At 38.6% G+C, this 22,203-nt stretch overlaps 2 protein-coding genes across 4 annotated transcripts in view; one reads left to right on the top strand and one right to left on the bottom strand.

The window, feature by feature from the left end:
• The window catches only part of ACAD11 (acyl-CoA dehydrogenase family member 11), a 94,787-nt gene extending 89,688 nt beyond the window's left edge, over positions 1-5,099 (bottom strand). Inside the window, exon 1 of the mRNA XM_019436507.2 lies at positions 4,938-5,099. Within this exon, the coding sequence (XP_019292052.2) occupies positions 4,938-5,086 (149 nt within the window). The 5' untranslated portion in view covers positions 5,087-5,099. The remainder of the gene's footprint in view (positions 1-4,937) is intronic.
• A 616-nt stretch (positions 5,100-5,715) lies between these two features.
• UBA5 (ubiquitin like modifier activating enzyme 5) lies at positions 5,716-21,900 on the top strand. Of its 3 annotated transcripts, XM_019436528.2 has the most exons (12): positions 5,716-6,076; positions 7,409-7,454; positions 7,564-7,653; positions 12,745-12,854; positions 13,670-13,756; positions 14,613-14,697; positions 15,866-15,970; positions 16,141-16,268; positions 17,945-18,080; positions 18,371-18,446; positions 18,592-18,698; positions 19,231-21,900. In XM_019436528.2, the coding sequence occupies exons 1-12, from the start codon at positions 5,916-5,918 to the stop codon at positions 19,312-19,314; spliced, it is 1,215 nt and encodes a 404-aa protein (XP_019292073.1). In that variant the 5' UTR covers positions 5,716-5,915; the 3' UTR covers positions 19,315-21,900. The 3 variants fall into 3 exon arrangements, with proteins under 3 accessions (XP_019292073.1, XP_019292092.1, XP_019292082.1); XM_019436547.2 differs by lacking the exons at positions 7,409-7,454; positions 7,564-7,653 and having other exon boundaries at positions 5,858-6,076; XM_019436537.2 differs by lacking the exons at positions 5,716-6,076; positions 7,409-7,454 and having other exon boundaries at positions 7,564-7,648.
• Positions 21,901-22,203: the final 303 nt, after the last annotated feature.

Here is a 22,203-nt window from a genome sequence, read left to right as displayed (position 1 = left end):
ATGAAGTCAGGAAATACGGTTTTGCAGCAGGGCAACATCAGATGAACTTCTACAGCAGGGGCATCACAGTAATCCATGCAGCATTCTAGGATCTACTTGGTGACCCCTGTGTCCCTTTGGTGATGGCTCAGGTTCTAAGAAATGGGACCACATAGGTTCCACCCTGGCTTAGAAGCCTCATGTTCCACAGGAGCTATTGTCTCTAGTAACATTCTTCTGGACACAGCTCCCTGCTTCCTGGCAAGGGACATGAGCAGGTACAAGAACTTGCTACACTTAGGGAAGCCCAAAGTACCCCACCAGATACTTAGAGTTCATTTCCAGGACTTCTAGTTTAGATTACAGTTTATCAATTACATATTATTTTTACCAGAAGTAATGTTGCCTAGAAACACAGCTGACATGCCACCTTTAAGGAGTTACTAGAGTAACAAAGCTAGAAAGTTAACTTAATTTGTCCATAGAGAAGGAGAAAAGGTTCTTTAAGCCTTTCTTCACATCTTGCTAGATAAGTCTCAGGCCCACAAGGTCATCCTACTGGGCGGTTTCAGCTGCATCTCCAAGCTTCAGAAACTTAGAAATACCTATAGGAATTTTCTTTCGAAAGCAAGAAATTAGAAAAAAGCATCAATCCTGACAAGGGTGTTACTTATGTTTGCAGCTATGTAGGCAGCCATCTTGTCTCTTGTCCAGGGATAAATCTGAAACTATTCAAAATTCACTGATCTTTGATATCATTCCATCTCCTTTGGTATTGAAACCACTGGTGGAGTAATGACTGTTCTGATTACGTGCAATACCACAGATCGTACCAAATGGACTTTGACCTTCACTATCTGCTCTGACAGTCAGTTTAGTGTGTCCATTCAGGTTCACGAAATTGAGCAATGATACAGGATAACAAGTAGTTTGGAAAATTTGAACTAATAAACATCCCTCCTGCACACTTTAGAGTTGTACAATTGAACTTTTTTTCATTAATTTTTTAAATGATTATTTTTGAGAAAGACACAGCATGAGCAGGGGAGGGGCAGAGAGAGAGGGCGACACAGACTCTGAAGCAGGCTCCAGGCTCTGAGCTGTCAGCACAGAGCCCAATGCGGGGCTCAAACCCACAAGCCATGAGATCATGACCTGAGCTGAAGTCAGACATTCAAATCGACTAAGCCACCCAGGTGCCCCTAAAGTAACTATTGATGTTGATGCTAACGGCATTTTAAATGTATTTGCTCTAGATAAGAGATCAAGAAAATTAAAGATTAAAAGACCACTGTCATGGTGTTCGAGCATGGAAAACATTGAGTATCCAGTACAAGAGGCTTAGAAGTACAAAGCTAGAGATTAGAAGCAGAGAGGCAAAATATCCCCTAAGGACATGCTCTGATCCTATATTTTCAACAGTAAGGCCATGGTGGAAGATGAGACACATCAATGCAGAATCAAAGATGAAGTCAAACAGAAGAACCCTGTTGTGGAACCATGACTGCAGAAATAGACGAAGCTGACCAAAACAACATAACACATTCCACAGAGTTATGAAGTCTGAAAGATCCTAATTTGTAGAAAGATCAGTGACAGTTTTTAAAAATCATATTTGAGCTATTACTAGACATTTTGAATACTTGAATACACACAGGGGAAGAGAATAATACAGGTTCATTCTATTCATATGATAAACAAATGGAAAGTGCTATTCATTTTAGAGAACAAAGTATGGGTTTTTTTTTTTTTTTTTGGTTTTTTTTTTAAGAGAGAGAGAGGGTGGGAGAGGAAGAAAGAGAATCTTAAGCAGGCTCCATGCCCAGCATGGAAAAATGACATGGGGCTTGATCTCACAACAGTGAGATCATGACCTGAGCCGAAATCAAGAGTTGGACACTTAACTAGCTGAGCCATCCAGGCACCCCGAACAAAGTTATTTTTAAATTGGCATCATTTGTTGGGGGGGGGGGGGTTGGAGCCCAGAGCACTTAGTATAAGACTGCCCCTCTGTAGTCCCAAACACTTCACTTTTCTTATTTCCCATCACTTATATCACTACTGTCATGAACCCCCCAGGATTGGTCTCATCATGTTTTGTTTTGTTTTTTTTTTTTTTTTTTTAAGTAAGCTCTATGCCCAATGTGGGGCTTTAACCCACCATTATGAGATCAACAGTCTCATGCTCTACTGACTGAGCTAGGCAGATGCCCCTTATGTTCTTTATCCTTGTTTAGGTCATCAACAAAAGTCCCAGATTCCCATATCACCACTTACCTACTATACTCTAATTCCCATAAGGCTCTGCACAGGCCCTGTTTTGTCTTCTTCTCCCACCCTCCCCTCCCCCAACTCCTGATATCTTTTCTCTGTGCCCCTGGAACTCACTGTCTTTCAGCATAATCACAAACAGCTTCACTCTCATCTCTGAATGGACACTTCACCTTCTCGCTGTGACTAAAGTTTGAATGTTCCATGAGGCCCCTGTTTCCTTTGCAGGCTTATTACATGGTAGATTCCACCCCCCTCCCCCACATCACCTATCCTGTAGGCCTGGAGATGGAGTCTACGTCCCTCTTGATGCTCATCGCCACTTGCAAACTTTTTGCCCTCCCTCCTGCCTAAACCCTTCAATCCAGCTTTGAAACTCATGTTATGAGACTACTGCACTCTACCCTTTCTTGTTGCAACCAACTGCTCTTAAGTCACTCCCCCTCATTGCCTACTGATTCACTATTGCTCTTATTTACACTATTCCTATCTTCATTAATAATTTCAAAATCTAGTCAGATGTTCATCTAACACTCAGGACTGTGTCAGTTCCTTGAATTCTTCTACTCCGGTGATATTTTCCTTTATACTACTTCAGTCACCTACTCTAGGGGACACACCTTACACACCAATTCAAGCACTGCATAATCCATCCTCGTTAAGCATTTCTATCTCTGACCATTATCTTTTCACTCACTCCTGCTGGTTGGTACCTTGATTCCAACAATCCTTCAATCCTGGGAACTACCATTCATTGATCATACTATCTTTTAGCATCCTTCAGTTTCCTCTTCCCCCACATCCTTCCTTCACTCGTTTAAATTTGATGGTCAATTACATAACCACCCTCTTGAATGCATCTTTAATATACTTATTAAACCCCTCTCCAGATTATTTGCTTGGCTTCCCCCATTCTGGTTTTTTCCCCCTTAATGTTTATTTATTTTGAGAGGGAGCGTAAATGCACAGGGTGGGTGGGGAGAAGGAGGGGCAGAGAGAGAGAGAGGAGAGATAAAATCCCAAGCAAATTCCTGCTAAGCGTGAAACATGAAACCGATGGGGCTGGTTCTCAGGGAGATAAGATCGTTGACCTGAGCCAAAATCAAGAGTCAGTTGCATAACCAACTGAGCCACCCAGGCAACTGCCGCCCCCCATACTCCACCCATTCTAGTTTAAGTCCAACTCTTTGCCTGCACTCATATAGCTGAACCCAGCTGGAGAAAGAAACATGGTCGGTATCACATGCTGTGGGAGATGCAGGAGAGAAGCATCAAAGGAAAAGACTTCAAAAGGGAAGGGCTGGAGAAGGTATAAGGCCTTAGCATGTTTACACAGCTGAACACAGCTGGCTGTGCTGTGGCTTGTAAGGATCGCCTAGAGCCATTAACGTTGTCTAGGGTCAGATCCTCCTTCACACCTGACCCTTCCTAGTGTTATAGAAACCAATTAACTTCAAATTCAACCTTGAAAAGCTAAACCATTAGATTGATGAACACACTTGCTTAGCTGACTTTATGCACATAGTCTTCCGCAATTATCCTAATAAAAAGAAGCTTCATTCTGGAGTCGGGGCCTCATTCCGACTCGAGTATGAGGACCTTCACTTAACTGCACTTTGCGGACTCATCTTTTGCGACTCCGGCCATACTCCCTGCAACAATACTCAATATCATATGCCTCTGGCACTTATCACTGGCATTTGTATTCCATGACTACTGATTTATGTGAAAATAAAAACAGTGGTAAAGGAGATGGATCAGAGAGTTTTGTGGTATAGAATTAAAAGGTACCACATCCCAATAGATACTGGAGGCTGAAGTAGGCGTAATAAAAAACAGCTTAGGTTTCCAGCCTAGAAGCCTTGTGTTGTAAACACTGTTTAAGACCTTTCACCTACTATTATGCAATTTAATTATCAAAAGGAGCAAGTACTTATTGCAGATCAGGAAACTAATTCTCAGGGAGTTTATATAACATTAAAATTCCCAGTCATTAAGTGGCAGATAGAATTTCCTGGAAGCCAGCACTGTTTCTATAGTTCTGCCTTTATCACAACACTATTTTTAGAATAAATTTTTTTTAAATTTGTTTTTTTATTATAAAGCAGACCAGAGCCAGATTCATGGTGGAGAACAGTATTCTCAGGAGCGTCATCCAGTTCCATTCCCTCACTTCAAAAAGAACTGAAGCCCAAAGTAGTGCTGTGATTTGCTAAGTGGAAGATCTAGGATTAGAATTCAGGCCCACCAGCTGGTGCCATTAACTCAACCTTCGAGAACATTGCCAATTACAACGGAATTGCACCTGTTTCTCAGGAAAAAAAAAAAAAAAAAGGTCTAACGGTCACCTAACAGAAGTTGAGAGAAAACCTCTTTATATTATCCCACAAAGCTTCCAACCTTAATTGCCTCAGTGAATCTTCCAGGTACAGGATTGCATCCTTCAACAAAGATTCCTTCTCATAGCTGGACTCATGAATGTTGTGGTGCTTCCATTATTGTCCTCGAATTGGAAATACCCAGGATGAAATGCAGGGGACCACTGACGGCAGCCCCCACCTACAGAGCGAGTCAGTGCAGGAAAAGAAGCGGGGACGGGGGGAAATTGCGAACCCACCGTGGGCCAAAGAAAGAAAAGCACACTGTACAGATTTGTTTCCGCTGGAGGAGAAGGCCGGCGTCGATACCTGTATTGAGCAACGGTCAGGTGGGCCTCTGGCTCGGCCCCAAAGCCGGGCAAGTGCTGGTTTAGATAGGCCTCCAGGGACCCGGTGTCGAACTTGTGCTGGGGCAGCACTTCGGTGGTCTCGGGCTCGAGGGAGGCACCGCCCTCCATGACTGCCTCTGTCGGCCGCCTAGATGCAGAATGCACAGGCCTTCCGCGCTGAGACCTCTGGCCTGAGGAGTGCTACTCCACGGCTTGGGGGCGAGGTCCTGACGCGACGGGGCGGGAGTGGCCCCGACGCGACGGGGCGGAGGTGGCCCCGCCTCTCCTGCCAATCACACACATCCCTGGGCACCGTGGTTGAACAACATTGGTCCCTGAATCTGGTCATTCAGGCTCTAGTCGGGTTGTGGGAGATGACCTCCATGTGCTCGCATTTAACAATTTCAGTCAGCCTCACAGTTGGAGGCCGCTATTCTGAAGAAGGTAAAGCCACGTTAATCGCTCCTAATATGAAGAGGCCTCTTCTACCTCCAAATTTCACGAACCGACAGGCGGAAAAGACCTACTGGGTCCGGTTCAGAAATGGGCCCGTCGAGACCTTGGGCCCAGGAATAAAAAGATCCTGGGTGTTTCTCCTAACCGCCCGGCTGGAAAGGCACCATCAGAGGCCGCCGGCTCCGGTCGCTAAGAACTCTGGCCCTGGTGCGGCCGGGTCTGTTAGGACCGGCCGAAGAAGGAAGCAAAGAGGAGCGGGTTTTTTTCTGAGGGGGAGCGGTGACAGCAACGCACCGGAAGCGGTACAGCGGCCGGACCCCGGGAGCGGCGGCGACGTGTCGTTCGTGAGGCGGTGGGAACACTTCCCCAGGGTTCTGGGCTAGGAAGGCCGCGGCTAGGTGCCTTCTCGCTTACCCCTCACGGGGCCAGCAGGCCTAGCAGCGTGGGGCGGAGGCGACGGCGAAGGCCGGGGCTGGGAACGTTGGCGGCCGGCGTCCCAGCCATGGCCGAGTCTGTGGAGCGGCTGCAGCAGCGGGTGGAGGAGCTGGAGCGGGAACTGGCACTGGAGAGGAGTCGGCGGGCCTTGGGGGGCGGCGACGGAGGCGGCGGCCGGGTCCGCATCGAGAAGATGAGCCCGGAGGTGGTGGACTCCAATCCTTACAGGTGATCTGCGTTGCGGGTGGGAGGCCGGCGAGGGGGCGAGGTCAAGGTCTCCGGGTGGTCAGGAGTGAGGCGCTCCCATCCTGTGCAGCTCACGCCGCCGTCCACCTTCCTCTTCTTGAGTCCTGTTCCCAAACGCCCGGGGCCAGGTCTCAGTACTACTCGGTATTCTTCCTCTTAAGAAACAAAACCCGAGCGAACCAGCCATATGGTGCTGCTCGCGGGCCGGCTGAGGACACGCGGCCGGTTTCCTAACGCCCCTCCCTCTGTTTTTAGTCTGCCTCGTTGTGCATAAAACTGATAGTAATAACTTTCAGAAGATATTAAATATAAAACCCGCTAAGCATAGACTTCGAGTTTCATAAAGGCTTCTCAAAATTTCAAAATTGGGGGCGTGGTGGGAAAGCACAATTAGCTTTAGTGTTAAAGCTGTTTGACTTTACCAATACTGTCAGCCGGCTCGATACAGTGCAGGGGTTAAGAGGAAGGTCTCTAGAACCAGATTGATTCGATTCAAATCCCAACTCTTAGTAGCTGAGCAACCATGGGAAGTATTTGTGTTTAGTAGGGACCAGTGGTACGAGTGAAATGTTCAAATAATACCTAAAACTGAAAATCCAGAAGTAACAACGTTAGCATGCTATTTAGAGATGTGTTAGTAACAGTTGAAAATGAGGAAGGAGAGGAAAAGGGATGTGGGGGCCAGGAGCTTGCAGAATTTTAGCAAGCCTGGTAGAAGTATTTGACTCTTTAAAGTGTAAACGAATGGGAATTTCATGTATATGGGTTTAAATACACACACACACACACACACACACACACACACACACACACACACACATATATATTGAACTCAAGATAACAGAGCAGACTAACTAGGTAAAGTACCTCTTAGAGTCCTTGGCATACAGTAGGTGCTTACTAAAAGTAGACGTCATCCGTTTTGGGCAGATACAACTGATGTTAAACATTAATCTGAGTGTTAAATGTTAAATACATATGCTAAGAAAGCATGGGAAAATGTTGAAATTTTACTTTGACCTGCCTCATCTAGACACTTAACATTTAAGTCAATTGTTTTTGACCTTGGCTGCCCATTAGAACATCTGAGGTGCATTTTTAAAAAATCTTGTTGCACAGGCTACACTTGGAAGCATCTTCAGGCATGGGTGTTTTTAAAGTTTCCCAGGTGATTTAGTCTCACCTGGTAAAGGCAGGCTGAAAGATTTCTTTTAAAGCATTAGTAGTGATTGAGTTTGTGTTTTTCTGGGATGATGTATGTTTATCTATATCACATATTAAAAGATTGTAATTTAAAACTTTTTTTGTTTTAAGCCGCCTGATGGCATTGAAACGAATGGGGATTGTAAATGACTATGAGGTATGATAAACCTTTCCAAGTTTTCGAAGATGATTTCAGTAAATGAAAATAATTTCTGACATTTTTGATGAAAAGTTAACCAACAAATGTATAATTTTGCATTTCACAGAAAATCCGTACCTTTGCTATAGCAATAGTAGGTGTTGGTGGAGTTGGTAGTGTGACTGCTGAAATGCTGACAAGATGTGGCATTGGTAAGGTAAAAACATTTCTCTCCTTGTCATGTAGGGAACTACTCACTTATGGAGTGAATCAGGTACAAATTAGGAATTTTTTCCTCATTACTAATGGTTTATTGATTTGTGGTGTATTTATTCGGATTGTTCTTTCTACCCAAAGGAGTTAAGATGTAACCATATCCAGGGGCACCTGGGTGGCTCAGTCGGTTAAGTGTCCGACTCTTGATTTCAGTTCAGGTCATGATCTCACAGTTTGTGGGTTTGAGCTCCACATCGGGATCCTCTCTGACGATGTGGAGCCTGCCTGGGATTCTCTCTTTCTCTTTCTCTGTCTCTCTGCCCCTCCCCTGCTCACTCTCTCTCCCCTTTCTCTCAAAAAAAAGAATAGATAAAAAAAAGACATAATACCACCCAAATGGGAGGTGATATTAATGCTAATAAAACAAGGAAAATCTAAATTGTCTTCAGGAATTTTTTGTTTGGGGTAATAGATTACAATTTGGACTTAAGTGTTTTAGATATAGAGCTTTGAGAAGAAGGCAGTTAATAACGTGTGAAACAAAAACATGTAACATAATTTTTTTTAAGGTTATTTATCTTGAGAGAGAGAGCGCGCGCGTGACCATCTGAACAGGGGAAAGGCAGGGAGAGAGAGGGGGACAGAGAGAATCCCAAGCAAGCCCCACACTGTCAGCACAGAGCTTCATGTGGGGCTCGATCCTAAAAACCATGAGATCATGACCTGAGCTGAAATTAAGAGTTGCACGCTCAACTGACTGAGCCACCCAGGTCCTCCTAACAAATTTTATTTATTTATTTTTGAGAGAGAGAGACAGTGTGTGAGTGGGTGATGGGCAGAGAGAGAAGGAGACACAGAATCCGAAGCAGGCTCCAGACTCTGAGCTGTCAGCACAGAACCCAGTAAGAGGCTTGAACTCACCAACCACGAGATCATGACCTGAAACGAAGTTGGATGCTCAACCAACTGAGCCACCCAGGCGCCCCTAACAAATATTTTTTAAACATGCTTTATACAAGATGAACTAGAAAGCATGTACCTTTCTTACTTTTTTCCCCCAAAGAATAGTGGCCTTTTATTAACTTATTCAGAAATACTTTTAAAACTTTTAGTTGACAGGGTTGTATTGGTTTCAGGTGTACAACATAGTAATCCAACAGTTTTATACATTACTGATTGCTTATCATAAGTATAGTCGCCAGCTGTCACCATACAATGTTATTCCAATGTTATTAACTATATTCTCTATGCTGTACTTTTCAACTCCAGGTCTTATTTTTACCCAAAGAAAAATAATTTGAAAAGATATATGTACCCCTGTGTTTACAGCAGCCTTATTTACAACAGTCAAGATATGGAAGCAGCCAGCCCAAGTGTCCCTAGATAGATGAATGGATAAAGAAGATCTATGTAGGGTCTGTGAGTGTAAAATGGAATATTAGCCTTATGAAATCTTGCCATTTATGACAACATTGATGGACCTAGAGGGTATTATGCTAAGTGAAATAATTCAGAGGAAGACAAATACTATATGATTTCACTTCTATGTGTAACCTAATAAACAAAGTCTGTTAAATACAGAGAACTGGTGGTTGCCAGAGGGCAAGTGGGTTGGGAGGATGGGTGAGATAGGTGAGGAGGATTAAGATAGAAAAACTTCCAGTTATAAAATAAATACCTCTCTTACTCTTGAAATTGAACTGGAAAATGCTCTAGGTTGTTTTTTGTATGTATGTTTGTTTTGTTTTAATTTAAGATTTTATTTTTAAGTAATGTCTACACCCAACATGGGGCTAGAACTCACAACCCGGAAATTAGGAGTTCCACAGTTTACCGACTGAGCCAGCTAGGTATCCCTTTAGATTTTTTTAACCTGTACATTTTTATTTAACTTATACTTTCTTTTTTTTACTTTTTTTCCTAAAATTGATGTAGGTTGTGGGTAGGAAAAAGAGGTAATCTTATACTAGAAATTAGTATACCTACCAATTTCAGATTTATAAAGCCAAAGTCCATGATGTTAGATTCCTAGTGGTTGAATACCAAAACTTTCCACAATTAATTTTCACCCCTTTGTCATTTTGATAAAGCAAGTATTTTCCCCACAGAGTTTATCAGTGCTTTTTAATATGTTGGTCCATCCCATACCCCAAATTATTTTTTTAAAGTTTATGTATGCATTTAGATTTATTTGAGAGAGAAAAAGAGAGGGAGTATTCGAGTGAGCAGGGGGAGGGGCAGAGAGAGAGGGGGAGAAAGAGAATCACAAGCAAGCTTTGAGTAGTCAGGTGCAGAGCAGAGCTGAGGTGGGGCTGGATCTCAAGAACCATAAGATTGTGAACTTGAGCCAAAATCAAGAGTCAGATGCTTAACTGATTGGGCCACCTAGGTGCCCCCCTCCCCCCGCCATGCCCCAAATTCTTAAAGTAGTTTCAAAGTTGGCATTCATTTATCAATATAGAAAAGGCAATACAAAAATACTGAAAATGTTTATTGACCTTTTAAAGTTTTTCAAGAGGTTTACAAAAGCCAGCCACCAATTGCTTAGAGCTGACATAAGAACCCTGGCTGATTGATCTAGGATAGTAGATATCCTAGAAATTGAGTTTCTCAGGTTTGAGTGTGCATCAGAATCACTTGGAAGGCTTCTTAAAACATAGATTGCCAGGCCCTACCCTGGTGGTTTTGATTCTTTAGGTTTCGATTGGAATTAGAATTTCAAACAAATTCCCAGGTGATTCTGATGTTCCTAGTGGGGGTAGGGGAAGGACAGACTTTAAGAACTGCTAGATCCTTGGCGCATCTGGGTGGCTCAGTAAGCATTTGACTCTTGATTTTGGCTCAAGCCATGATCTCACAGTTTGTGAGATTGAGCCCTGAGTTGGGCTCTGTGTGCTGACAGCACAGAGCCTGCTTGGGATTCTGTCTCTCACCCGCCCACCCCTCTGCCCCTCCCTGGCTCATGCTGTGCTCGCTCTCTCTCTCGCTCGCTCTCTCGCTCGCTCTCTCGCTCGCTCTCTCGCTCGCTCTCTCGCTCGCTCTCTCGCTCGCTCTTGAAATAAACAAACTTAAAAAAAAAAAAAAAGAACTGCTAGATCCTTGCTACTCAGTCTGATGTCTAAATTAGTAGCATCAGCATCACCTGGGAGTTTGTTAGAAACAAAGACTTCCAGACCCTTCCAGATGTGATGAATCAGAATCTGTTATTTTAACAAATCTCCAGATGATCCACATGCATGTTAAAGTTGGGACAGTGCTCCTGTATTTCTGACGAGCTCCAGGTGCTGCTGATGCTGCTTGCACAGGCCACGTTTTGAGTAGCCAGGATCTAGAACAGTAGTTATCAAATATTGCTGTAACTGGAATCCCCTGGGAAGTTCAAAATTTTGATGTCCAAACTGGAATAGAATCAGAATTTCTGGGGATGGGACCCAGACATCAGTATTTTTTAAATGATGCCAGTGTACACTCAAGTTTGTAAGTTAAGGATGTACGTAGGTAAGTTTCAGAACTCTTTTTTCAGTATGTAAAACAGATAAACAAGAAGCTAATTCGTGGGGTTAAGTAGGGAAGTGGAGAATTGGAGACTTAGAGCCCACTTCTCACCCCTGAAAGTTTCTGGAATACTTTGTGGTGCCTTGGACCATCAGATCTAGATTAGCTGCTTTATTGAAGATACAGGCCTAAAATGTGAGTGACTTATCCATGATAAGACCTTATTAGTGACAGAGCTACAACTCACACCTCCTAACCCCAAATTTGGGAATTCCTGCACCTTATAAACCAGCTACAAGGCTGAAGAGTAAAATTAATACTTGGCCTGACTGAATAAATATTGTTGAATGAGCTAAAATAAACTTTATTTTGGAGACTCTTAAGTCGGGTCAGAAAATTACCACAGGGGACAGAGGTGGTATATTTTCTAGCAAGATACTAAGGGTTACCTAGATGTTCTGCGGGATGAGTTAATTTTGTTGTTAATAAGATCCCCCCCTTCTTTTTTTTTTTTTTTTTTTTTTTTTTTTTTTGTAATTTTAGCCATGCATAGGACAGTTGCACCACAAGCCACAGTCCCCCTTAACCACTGCTGTAGCCCTTGCATCTATGCTTGCCCTGCCTTCTCCCCATTTTTGTTTTTGTTATTAAATTTAGGATGCTGAGAATTGTATTAAGAAGTCACAGGATTTTAGATTAAGAAAGGGACCTTAGAAATCTTTGGGTGCAACCTGTTCTTACTGATAGGAAATGGGATCTTTAAAAAGGTGTGTGTGTGTGTGTGTGTGTGTGTGTGTGTGTGTGTGTGTGTGTGTGTATGTGAAATGTTGTCATGCCTAAATATACTTTGGAGTAATAGCTGTGGGTATGTATGGTGTCATAGTCACAAAAGGAGTCATGTTATACTATAGTTTTAAGTTATGGCATTTGTTTTTATCTTATTTTATTTTATTTTATTTTTTTAATGTTTTATTTATTTTTGACAGAGCATGAGCAGGGGAGGGGCAGAGAAAGAGGGAGATACAGAATCCGAAGCAGGCTCCAGGCCCTAAGCTGTCAGTGCAGAGCCCGACGTTGGGCTCTAACTCACAGACTGCGAGATCATGACCTGAGCCAAAGTCATGACCTGAGATCATGACCTGAGACACTCAACCGACTGAGCCACCCAGGCACCCCTGTTTTTATCTTATTTTAAAATTTCATTCATCTAATGTGTTCTTGGCCTTTAGTAAACAATTGGAATGAAATGGAATAAACATTAATTTCTCAGTGGATCATTTGGAGAGGCAGTAAATGTTAGGGTGCAGATGCTGGATTGAGAATGCCTGAATTTGAATTGCATTTCTGCATATATTAGCTGAATGAGGTTTTTGAACATGTGCTGTAGTTGTTTCATTTATAAAGGAGAATTAAAGTCCCCATATACTTAAGTCATGGGAGCATTAAATGAGTTAATATATGGCACCTAGTATTTTAGAGTTAGCTGGTATTATTTCTGTTAAACCCATCAAATGTAAAGTCCACTAATTTATTCTTTGTTATTTGTAGTTTATTTCTTGGTATGTTTTTCATCAAAATACCACTATTTTCATTTTAGTTGCTACTCTTTGACTATGACAAGGTGGAACTGGCCAATATGAATAGACTTTTCTTCCAACCTCATCAAGCAGGATTAAGTAAAGTTCAAGCAGCAGAATATACTTTGAGGTAAATGGAATAGTGATTAAAGACATCTTTAGTGACATCTTAGTTTGCATATTTTGTATAAGTTAACCTAATGAATGAATTTTTCTTTACAGAAATGCAGGTTTCACATCAATTCTCTTACCTCTTGATACTGTGTTGGCAACCTTTTTCAGATAGGGCTAGATAGTAAATATTTTAGGCTTTGAGGGCCCACTATGAAACTGCCCTCAAGTCATGTAGTTGTAGTGTGATAGCTGCTATAGGCAATACAAAAATGAATGAACATGGCTGTGCTCCAATAAAACTTTGTTTATGGACTCTTAAGTTTAAATTCCATGTAATTTTAGCATGTTATGAAATATCGTTCTGTTCTTTTTCTCCTGCCACCATTTAAAAATGTAAAAACCTTTCTTAGCTTGCAGACCTCGGAAAAACAAAAACAGGTGGCAGGTCATACTTGGCCCCAGGGCCATACTTTGCCAATCCTTATTCTAGGAAGTTTCTTTGTGACCCCAAATGTCTTTCACTGAAATAAGGAACAAAGAAGTTCTTTTGTCAGGCTAGGCTATAGCTCACCTAGGTGTTAAAGGCTTAATTCCCAGCACATAGATGGTGGGAACATTTCTGTAATCCTGCAGTCAACATGTTTTGAATGTAGTCTTCTCCTTGGAGTGGGGCACAAGAGGTAGAAGAGGACTTTAGATTTTCTTTGAATAGCTTGAATTCCATTTTTCTTACCTCTGTTACATGATCTTTAGCTTTTTCAGTTCTTTTTCCTGTTTTCTCTTAACATTCCTACTAGTAGTTTTTATAATCATTCCCTTTTTCCCTCTTAGGAACATTAATCCAGATGTTCTTTTTGAAGTACACAACTACAATATAACCACAGTAGAAAACTTTCAACATTTCATGGATAGAATAAGGTAAAATTTTACTATGAATATTTTGCAGTGTCCAGCTCAGTTAAACAAGTATTATTAGAAAACCACTGATGTTGGGGCACCTGAGAGGCTCAGTTAGTTAAGCATCTGACTTTGGCTCAGGTCATGATCTCATGGTTCATAAGTTCGAGCCCCATGTGGGGCTCTGTGCTGACAGCTCAGAGCCTGGAGCCTCTTTCAGATTCTGTGTCTCGCTCTCTCTTTGCCCCTCCCCTGCTTGGGTTCTGTCTTTCAAAAATAAGTAAACATTAAAAAAAAGTTTTTTAATAAAAAAAATCTGATGTTTAATTCAGCGAGTTGGTAGATTTGATATATATTTTTGTTTTTAAAGTAGTTAATTTTTGTGTGTTAGTAACTCAGTAAAAAGTACTGTCCAAAAGACAATAGTAACAACAATCAAAAATCAAAAACTCTGTTGTTATGGTGTTATAACAAGGGATCCTCAACTATAAGTTCTGTGTTCTAGATTATATTTCTATGTGAAGGTGGTTTTCTCCAGATTGTAACAACACTGAGATACTGAATTGTATTCAATTTTTATTACATTTACATTTGGAATGAAAAAGGAATAAAAGTCTATGAAAGCTGATGGGGAAATGGTAACTTTTGTGAACAGACTTTATACTTCTTGTGTCTTCTTTGAGAAGCACTGTAGTATCATTGATGTTATATACATATTAGTTAGTCAATACATACTGGATCTTTAACATTAAATACTATGCCTTAACTGTACTCAAACATTTACTGAAAGCACAAATGTATGACTAAACAAATTAGAGTGTATTTTGTGTCCTGATTTCTTTTTCCTCCCCAAGTAAAATTTATTTTCTTTACCTAGTAATGGTGGATTAGAAGAGGGAAAACCTGTTGACCTAGTTCTTAGCTGTGTGGACAATTTTGAAGCTCGAATGGCAATAAATACAGTGAGTATTCCTATTGTATAAGATGTTATACTCATTCATCTGTTTTCTTGTATAGTTCTGTATTTAAACCCTTTTATAATGTGTTTCATTAATTTTTAATGTTCTCTTAGCCTACTTTTAAAATTTATTCTAGTGTGCCTAGGTGGCTCAGTTGGTTGAGTGTCCACTCTCGATTTCAGCTCAGGTCATGATCTCGCGGTGTATGAGTTTGAGCCCCGCGTCAGACTCCATGCTGACAGTGAAGTCTGCTTAGCATCCTCTGCCCCTCCTTTGCTCGTCCTCTCTCTCTCTCTCTCTCTGAAAATAAAATAGACATTTAAAAAAGTTTTATTCTAATAGTTGTGGGGCCTCTCTAGCTTTGCTGGTGTGGCTTATGTTTCAGTATCCTATTCTTTATTATGCCAGTAGAGGAAACTATAGTAGATACTTCTGATGTACAATTTTTAAAATAAATGACTATCTTAAAATGTGTTATTCTATGTTAGCATTGGTTTTAATATTTTACTTTATTTTTTAAGATATAAATGCGTATACATTGCTTACAAGCCTTGTTTCTCAGAAATAAAACAATTCTTTGGAATTACTGTGGTTTCAGCTTTTCAGAAGGTATTTTGCAGTTTTTTGTTGCTGAAATTATTTTAGAAAAAAGAATTTTTACAATCAGAAATACAATAAACTTAATCACTCAATTTAATTAAATATTTATTGGCTGCTTACTTGAATGCTGTCAGTTTACTTTTTAAAAAAATGTTTAAAAAATTTAGAGTGGAGGTGGGGTGGGCAAAGGCGGGGGGGAGAGAGAGAAAGAGAGAGAGAGAGAGAGAGAGAGAGAGAGAGAGAGAGAGAGAGAGAGAGAATATCTTAAGAAGGCTCCATTCAGTGCTCAGCATGAAGCCTGAGATGGAGCTCAATCCCACGACCCTGGAATCATGACCTGAACTGAAACCAAGAGTTGGATGCTCAACCCACTGAGGAATCGAGGTGTCCCCAGTTTACTTTTTAAATAGAGAATGGCAGTTGCCAAGGAATTCCATTATTGATAACTTTCCTCTTTTGAAAATTTAAAACACCCTTTGGTAATCATTTAGTTAAGCTCCAGTTTTTCATGAAATAACTTTTGATAAATTAATTCTTGCTTTTTTTGTTGTTTTCATCTGTTTCTACTAAGGCTTGTAATGAACTTGGACAAACATGGATGGAGTCTGGGGTCAGTGAAAATGCAGTTTCAGGGCATATACAGCTCATAATTCCCGGAGAATCTGCTTGTTTTGCGGTATGCATGATTCATTTTGGCTTATTAACTAAAGTATTGAAAATGTACTTTGTATTGAAAATGTATTATAATTCAACGAATAAAAACTTTGAACGTGATGGAATACTATTTTGAACCTGCTTACTTTTTCCCTTTCATTTTGAAATATATTTTCTTTCTTTTTCATGTAGTGTGCTCCCCCACTTGTGGTTGCTGCAAATATTGATGAAAAGACTCTGAAACGAGAAGGTGTTTGTGCAGCCAGTCTTCCTACCACTATGGGAGTGGTTGCTGGGATATTGGTACAAAATGTGTTGAAGTGAGTGAGGGCGAATTTTTCTGAATAGTTTTGTTTGCTTTTGATAGAAATATATTTCATAAAGCATTTCAAATATTGGAATTACCATCTAAGTATATAGTTTCTTAAAATCCAGCATATGGTTTTTATATATGTATAATATATATACTTTGAATTTACATATATTAGTATATCTAATTTAAATATAAACATACATATTAATATACATACATGTGTGTTACTCTGTGCATTTAGAATAGCTCTTGTTAAATGGTACAGTAGTACTGGTGTGTTTGTTTATGAAATATTAACCAAATGATTTAAATCTCTGCAGGTTTGACCAAAGAACATAAACATATTTCTTTACTTAACTCTTACTAAAAATAATATGAATGTGATTAAACATTAAAAGGATAATACCTCTGCTCTCTGAAAAAAAAGATATTCACAACCACACCATCTAAACTATAGTGAAAAAGGACAAAGGTTTCTTTGCAGCTAAAATGAATGTAAAAGAGTTTTATTAATGTCAACTCACATTTTATTAAAAGGAGAAAGCCTTTAGGTGTTCCTTTCCTCAGACCATTTTTTTCTCACTTTACAACTTTATGTTCCATGCCTTCCAGTATAAGAACAAATTGCAACATGATACAGGGAGGTATCCTGATATCAGAAGTGTCAGCTACCAGCAGAGAAATTGCAAAAAGCATACCTAAGAACTTTCAAGGCAACTGTCGAGGGCTATTTTATGTAAGAGCAATAGCTTGTACAAACTTCAGTAGGCCCTATCCAAACAAGATATTTTATAGTATGTTCCAAAAAAAAAAAAAAAAATCATAGCTACAAACTATTTTCTTAAGGACGTGTCCTATTTAGCCAGCCCCCTATGGATGGACATTTAAGCTACTTACAGATTTTTTTGCTGCTATTAACAATGCTGCAAACAGCACCTTACATATATCTCTAAGTTAGGTTTTTGTAGGTACGAATTTTTAGAAGTGGAATTTCTGAGTTTATGCAATATTTATTTTGACAGATACTACTAAATTTCTCCTTCAGAAGGATTGTGTATTTCTATCACCGGGTAGGAATACCTGCTTTGCCCATACCAGTTCATAACATTCGGTGTTATCAAACTTTTTAATCTTTGTCAGAATGATAGGTAAAAAACGGGTATTTCATTTTAATTTTCAGTTACTTATGAAAAGGGGTGAGCACTTACATTTTTCTGTGAATTGTCTGCTTCATATCATTGGCTCAATTTTTGTCTTGTACACTCAGTGCAAATGTGTTTCCTTTTGTTGTTTATATTTTGTATGTGATTTTTCCTCTCTTTATAAGCTTCTAAAAGGAATCAGAACTGTTAGGGAACACAAGGGAACTTTAAGGCATATTGGAAATGTTCTGTATTTTGATCTGGTAGTGATTACATGGGTAAAGACTTTTGGAAAATTTCATTGAGCTGTACATTTAAGATTGTTAACCTTATAGTAAGTTATATATAAAAGCTTTTAAAAAGTAGTTAGATGTAGTACCAATCTCAGGGATTCTTCTCTACATTTTAATCTGACAACAGTACTTAAAATACTGTTGCTTATCACAAAAAAACCATTAAGTATTTAAAGATCAATTTTTAAAAATTCAGTTCTTTTATGGTTTGTTTCTTTATCTAAGTGTACTTTGATTTGCTTTTCTAGGTTTTTGTTAAATTTTGGTACTGTTAGTTTTTACCTTGGATATAATGCAATGCAGGACTTTTTCCCTACTATGTCCATGAAGCCAAATCCTCAGTGTGATGACAGAAATTGCAGGAAGCAGCAGGAAGAATACAAGGTATACATCACTTGGTCAGAATGTATGAGAGGTCATACTGTTTGGACAGTATTTTAGAACAATTACTTAGATTTGGAAAATAAGATAAATGGATTCTGGATTTTTATTTATTGTATCTCTAGGGGGTAAATGTTAGTAAGAAATTAAATTCACTATGCTACCAAAGAGAAAAAATTTGTTTGAAGTCCTTTTTTACTTTGGTAAAATAAAAAGCCTGTCTGAATTTTTGATTAATGCTTCAGAGGCCTGAGAATGAGTAAGAATACTTTGATACTGTTTGATTTCTTCAGAAAAAGGTAGCAGCACTGCCCAAACCAGAGGTTGTTCAAGAAGAGGAAGAGATAATACATGAAGACAATGAGTGGGGTAGGAATTCTTTCATAAATTGAAATGGCAGCATGAAACACAATCTCTTATGGGAGAAAATATAATTAAATTATACAAACTTTGAATAATTACTGCTTATTAAATTTCCTTGAAAACTATTATAATATCACATTTAACTCTATAGGTATTGAGTTGGTGTCTGAGGTTTCAGAAGAGGAACTGAAGAATTCTTCAGGTCCAGTTCCTGACTTACCTGAAGGGATTACAGTGGCATATACAATTCCTGAAAAGGTACACCTAAAAGCTGATTTACCATAAGTGTCAGATAAGAGAAAATGTCTACTTACCTTCTTTCTCTTCATCCTAGTTTATAATGCCAATACAGTATTTCCTAATTTGGATATTTTATGCTATAGCAGTTAAGATGTGTGAGAGAGGTATTCAGTGTTAATGTGGAAATATACAGTACATTTTCACCTGTTTGAAACATAGACCTAAAATAGTGATATTGACTCATTAATGGAGCAAGTAGGTTTTAATTAAATGAAGATATCATTTTTTATATTGAGAATTTTAGCCATAATACCATTTAAAAATACCACTTCAGTAGAGATCTTAAGAATACTGAAATTACTGCCTTGTAAATCAAAATATTGGTGGGGAAAGTAAAAGACTTTGTCTCTCCTAAAAATTAGAAGGTATATTTATTAAAGAAAGTTTACTTTATAAACTAGTTGAACATAGTAAACTTAGTGATTATATATTCCTAAGCATCAAGAATTTTAGACGGTTATTTTTTCACTATGTTTCCCTCATTTGATAGCAAGAAGATTCTGTAGCTGAAGTAACTGTGGAAGATTCTGGCGAAAGCTTGGAAGACCTCATGGCCAAGATGAAGAATATGTAGACAATGGGCTGACCTACATTTTATTTCCTGAGTTTAAGCAAATGTCCTTGCAATTAAAAAAAAAAATCACTTAAAAACTTACAAAGCTTAGGGCAACATTGATACATAATCTTCACAGAATTGTTACACTTTTTGAAAGTACTGTATCGTTTATCACTTTCTCCCTTCAACTAAATCAATAACTCTCCTAAAACTTCTGTTTCATTCTTATTAAGAAAACTTGAAAACTTAGCCACTGAAATGTTTTGGCCTTTGGAGAGGGATGGGAAGGATGGACCAATAATATGCTATGTTTCTTTTCTTTCCAGTAATTCTTTGTGGTGTGTTGTCTGAGGCCATGGACAATAAAGTAGTATGTGGTTCTCAAATGTAGACAGGGCAGGGGGGTACCACCTATTGGTTAGAGCTAGCAGGCCTCCACTCATTGTGTTTAGAATCACTCTCTACAAGAAAACTACTACCATTAACTTGGCCAACAGTGAATTTAAAATAATTAGCCTATAAAATAAAAATATCCTCTCAAATGTTACCTGATGAAATACAAGCTGAAATGTAGTCATTGGAAAAGTTTGTAAACCTGTAAGTTATATATTAAAAACAAGACAAAGGCAAATAAAAGGAAACTTTCTTCACGGATAAACAGATAAAAGGTACTTTCAGGAAGTACAAGTTATTATATTTCTGCACTGACCAAGGCAAAGGAATCATAGCATCTGTGGAACATATATATCTGGAGTCACTGTACTTTATTTTGAGCAGCAAGGAATGAATTTAAGCTAAGATCCTCTAGATTATACCCATTGTATGGGCTATCTTTGGAATACTTCATTTAAATTTGATTCTCTAGATAATTAGTTATCCTGTATGTGGGCATAAGAGAGACGTAAAAAACCTCTGTAATGACTGATGTGTACTTATTCAGTGGGAGAGAATCAGTTACCCTGATTATGACCACTAAGTTATAAATTGATAAACTGGTTTTCTTTGGAGTTGCATACAAATAATGAAAGTTTAGAGAGCCTTGGATAAATAAATTCCCAATGGTTTGGAGACAAAAAAAAAAAAAAAATGTATATATATATATATATATGCGCATGTGTAACCATTATCAGTAGGATGTTACTATGCTATGCTAACCTATTTTGATGATTTTTTGCTTTGAAGATAGTAATATCTAAATTGTATTTCTAGGGAAGAACATTAGTACAAAATGAAAAATGCAGTCTTCCCTTGTAAAATAAAGTTCTAAAAACTGATTTCAGAAACCTCCAAATATCAAATATGTTCAATATATTTGTTTTGAGATTCTAGAATCATATAGTGATTCTTATGTTTAGAGTGAAGTTTGGAAAGTAGGGGGATAGTTCTTCTAGCTTTGAAACTTATTTATGTTGCCTTGGTAGGTCATTTGCAATTCAAAAAAAATCCGTGAATTCATGTGTAAAATAGTTTTTTTCTAGTTACTCAAGATGTTTTGAATTTCAAAAAAGAAAAGTCTTTCTAAAATAATCCCATTCCTTTGGAACCTCTGGTACACTGATTTAGGAAGGCTTTGCTTATAATTTAAAAATGGTATAGTTTGATAAAGTATAATAGCAAGAACACACTTTTATTCTGCTCTTAACATAGGATTTCACACTGCTGGTGTTTTATACTGCATCAAATCTTAGATCTAAGTTATATAATTCTTTGTCTAATATATTCCATTAAAAAATAGTTACTGGATTATTTTACCAGAAAAAAATCTGGTAACAGGTAACTTTTGCTATGTGGAGTGCTCTTTTGATAATCTGTTTGCCATGAAAACTTACAGGAGCTGATAATGAGAAATTAATCAACACTGAGTTTTACATTACTAAATAAAACCAGTGTTTGATCAGATTTCTAAAAATGACTGTTTCTAGAAACGTGAAAGAAGGAAACACACTTCCAAAATTGCCTTAGCACAAGGGCTTTAAATTATAGTAAAACAATTATGTTCAGCTCCCTTCCCCATTGTTAGTGGGGAGCTAATTTATGTACTACTTAAATGTTTTATTTAGTAAAAAAAAATATGTATTATGGGTTTCCTCACATAAAAATACTCCTTGAATACCTACAGACACAACACAAAAAGGTGGTAACCATTTAAGAATATTAAGATTTAACCCTCCCCAATCGCATTTTTTCCATATTTTTTTCTGTAAAGTATTAATGAAAACTATAACCACCATTATTTGGTTCCTACCAATTCAGATGTATAATTGAGTTGTTTCAAAGCTACCTTTTTCATTGTGAAGGTGTATATCAATGTAAACATAATAGTTCTATTTGAGAACCTCAAATAGATGTCTGTTTCAGCAAATATTTATCTTAAGTAGGCATTTTACATAGAAACATTTGAGTTGGCAGTACAAGAAGTAAGATCAAAATACAGCTTTCAAAAGTATATTTAAACTTAAATCTCTTGAAATATATGGAGTCCTCAATCCCCGACTGTAATTAATGAATTTTTACCACAAGTCACTTTTAATAAATTATGTTTCCACTTAAGGTTTTCAAGTCCAAATTATGTAGGAACAAAGAATAAATGCATATTATTCTTTTGCTGGTTTTTACTTTTTTCAGGGTTCTTCTAGAATATTAATCTCAGATTATTTCCAAAAGCAGTTTAAAAAATTTTTTTTAATGTTTATTCATTTTTGAGAGAGACCGCGAGTAGGGGAGGGGCAGAGAGCAGGGACACACAGAATCTGAAGCAGGCCCCAATATGGGGCTTGAACCCACAAACCGTGAGATCATGACATGAGCTGAAGTCAGACAGCCAACTGAGCCACTCAGGTATCCCACAAAGTAGTTTTTTTAAGGCATTAAACTTAATATTACTACTTATAATGTTTTAAATTACTA

Source organism: Panthera pardus, unplaced genomic scaffold, assembly GCF_024362965.1.
Source record: "Panthera pardus isolate Hobbes unplaced genomic scaffold, ASM2436296v1 HiC_scaffold_16, whole genome shotgun sequence".
NCBI classification, from domain to species: Eukaryota; Metazoa; Chordata; class Mammalia; order Carnivora; family Felidae; genus Panthera; species Panthera pardus.
Note: the sequence above shows the minus strand (reverse complement) of the source record. Positions and strands in the feature narration are given on the sequence as shown.

Coding starts and splice junctions, on each gene's coding strand:
- UBA5 (XM_019436528.2), top strand. CDS start 5,916: ATGGCCGAGTCTGTGGAGCGGCTGCAGCAGCGGGTGGAGGAGCTGGAG. Junction 6,077..7,408: donor GTGGACTCCAATCCTTACAG/GTGATCTGCGTT, acceptor TTTTGTTTTAAG/CCGCCTGATGGCATTGAAAC. Junction 18,447..18,591: donor ACATGAAGACAATGAGTGGG/GTAGGAATTCTT, acceptor TTAACTCTATAG/GTATTGAGTTGGTGTCTGAG.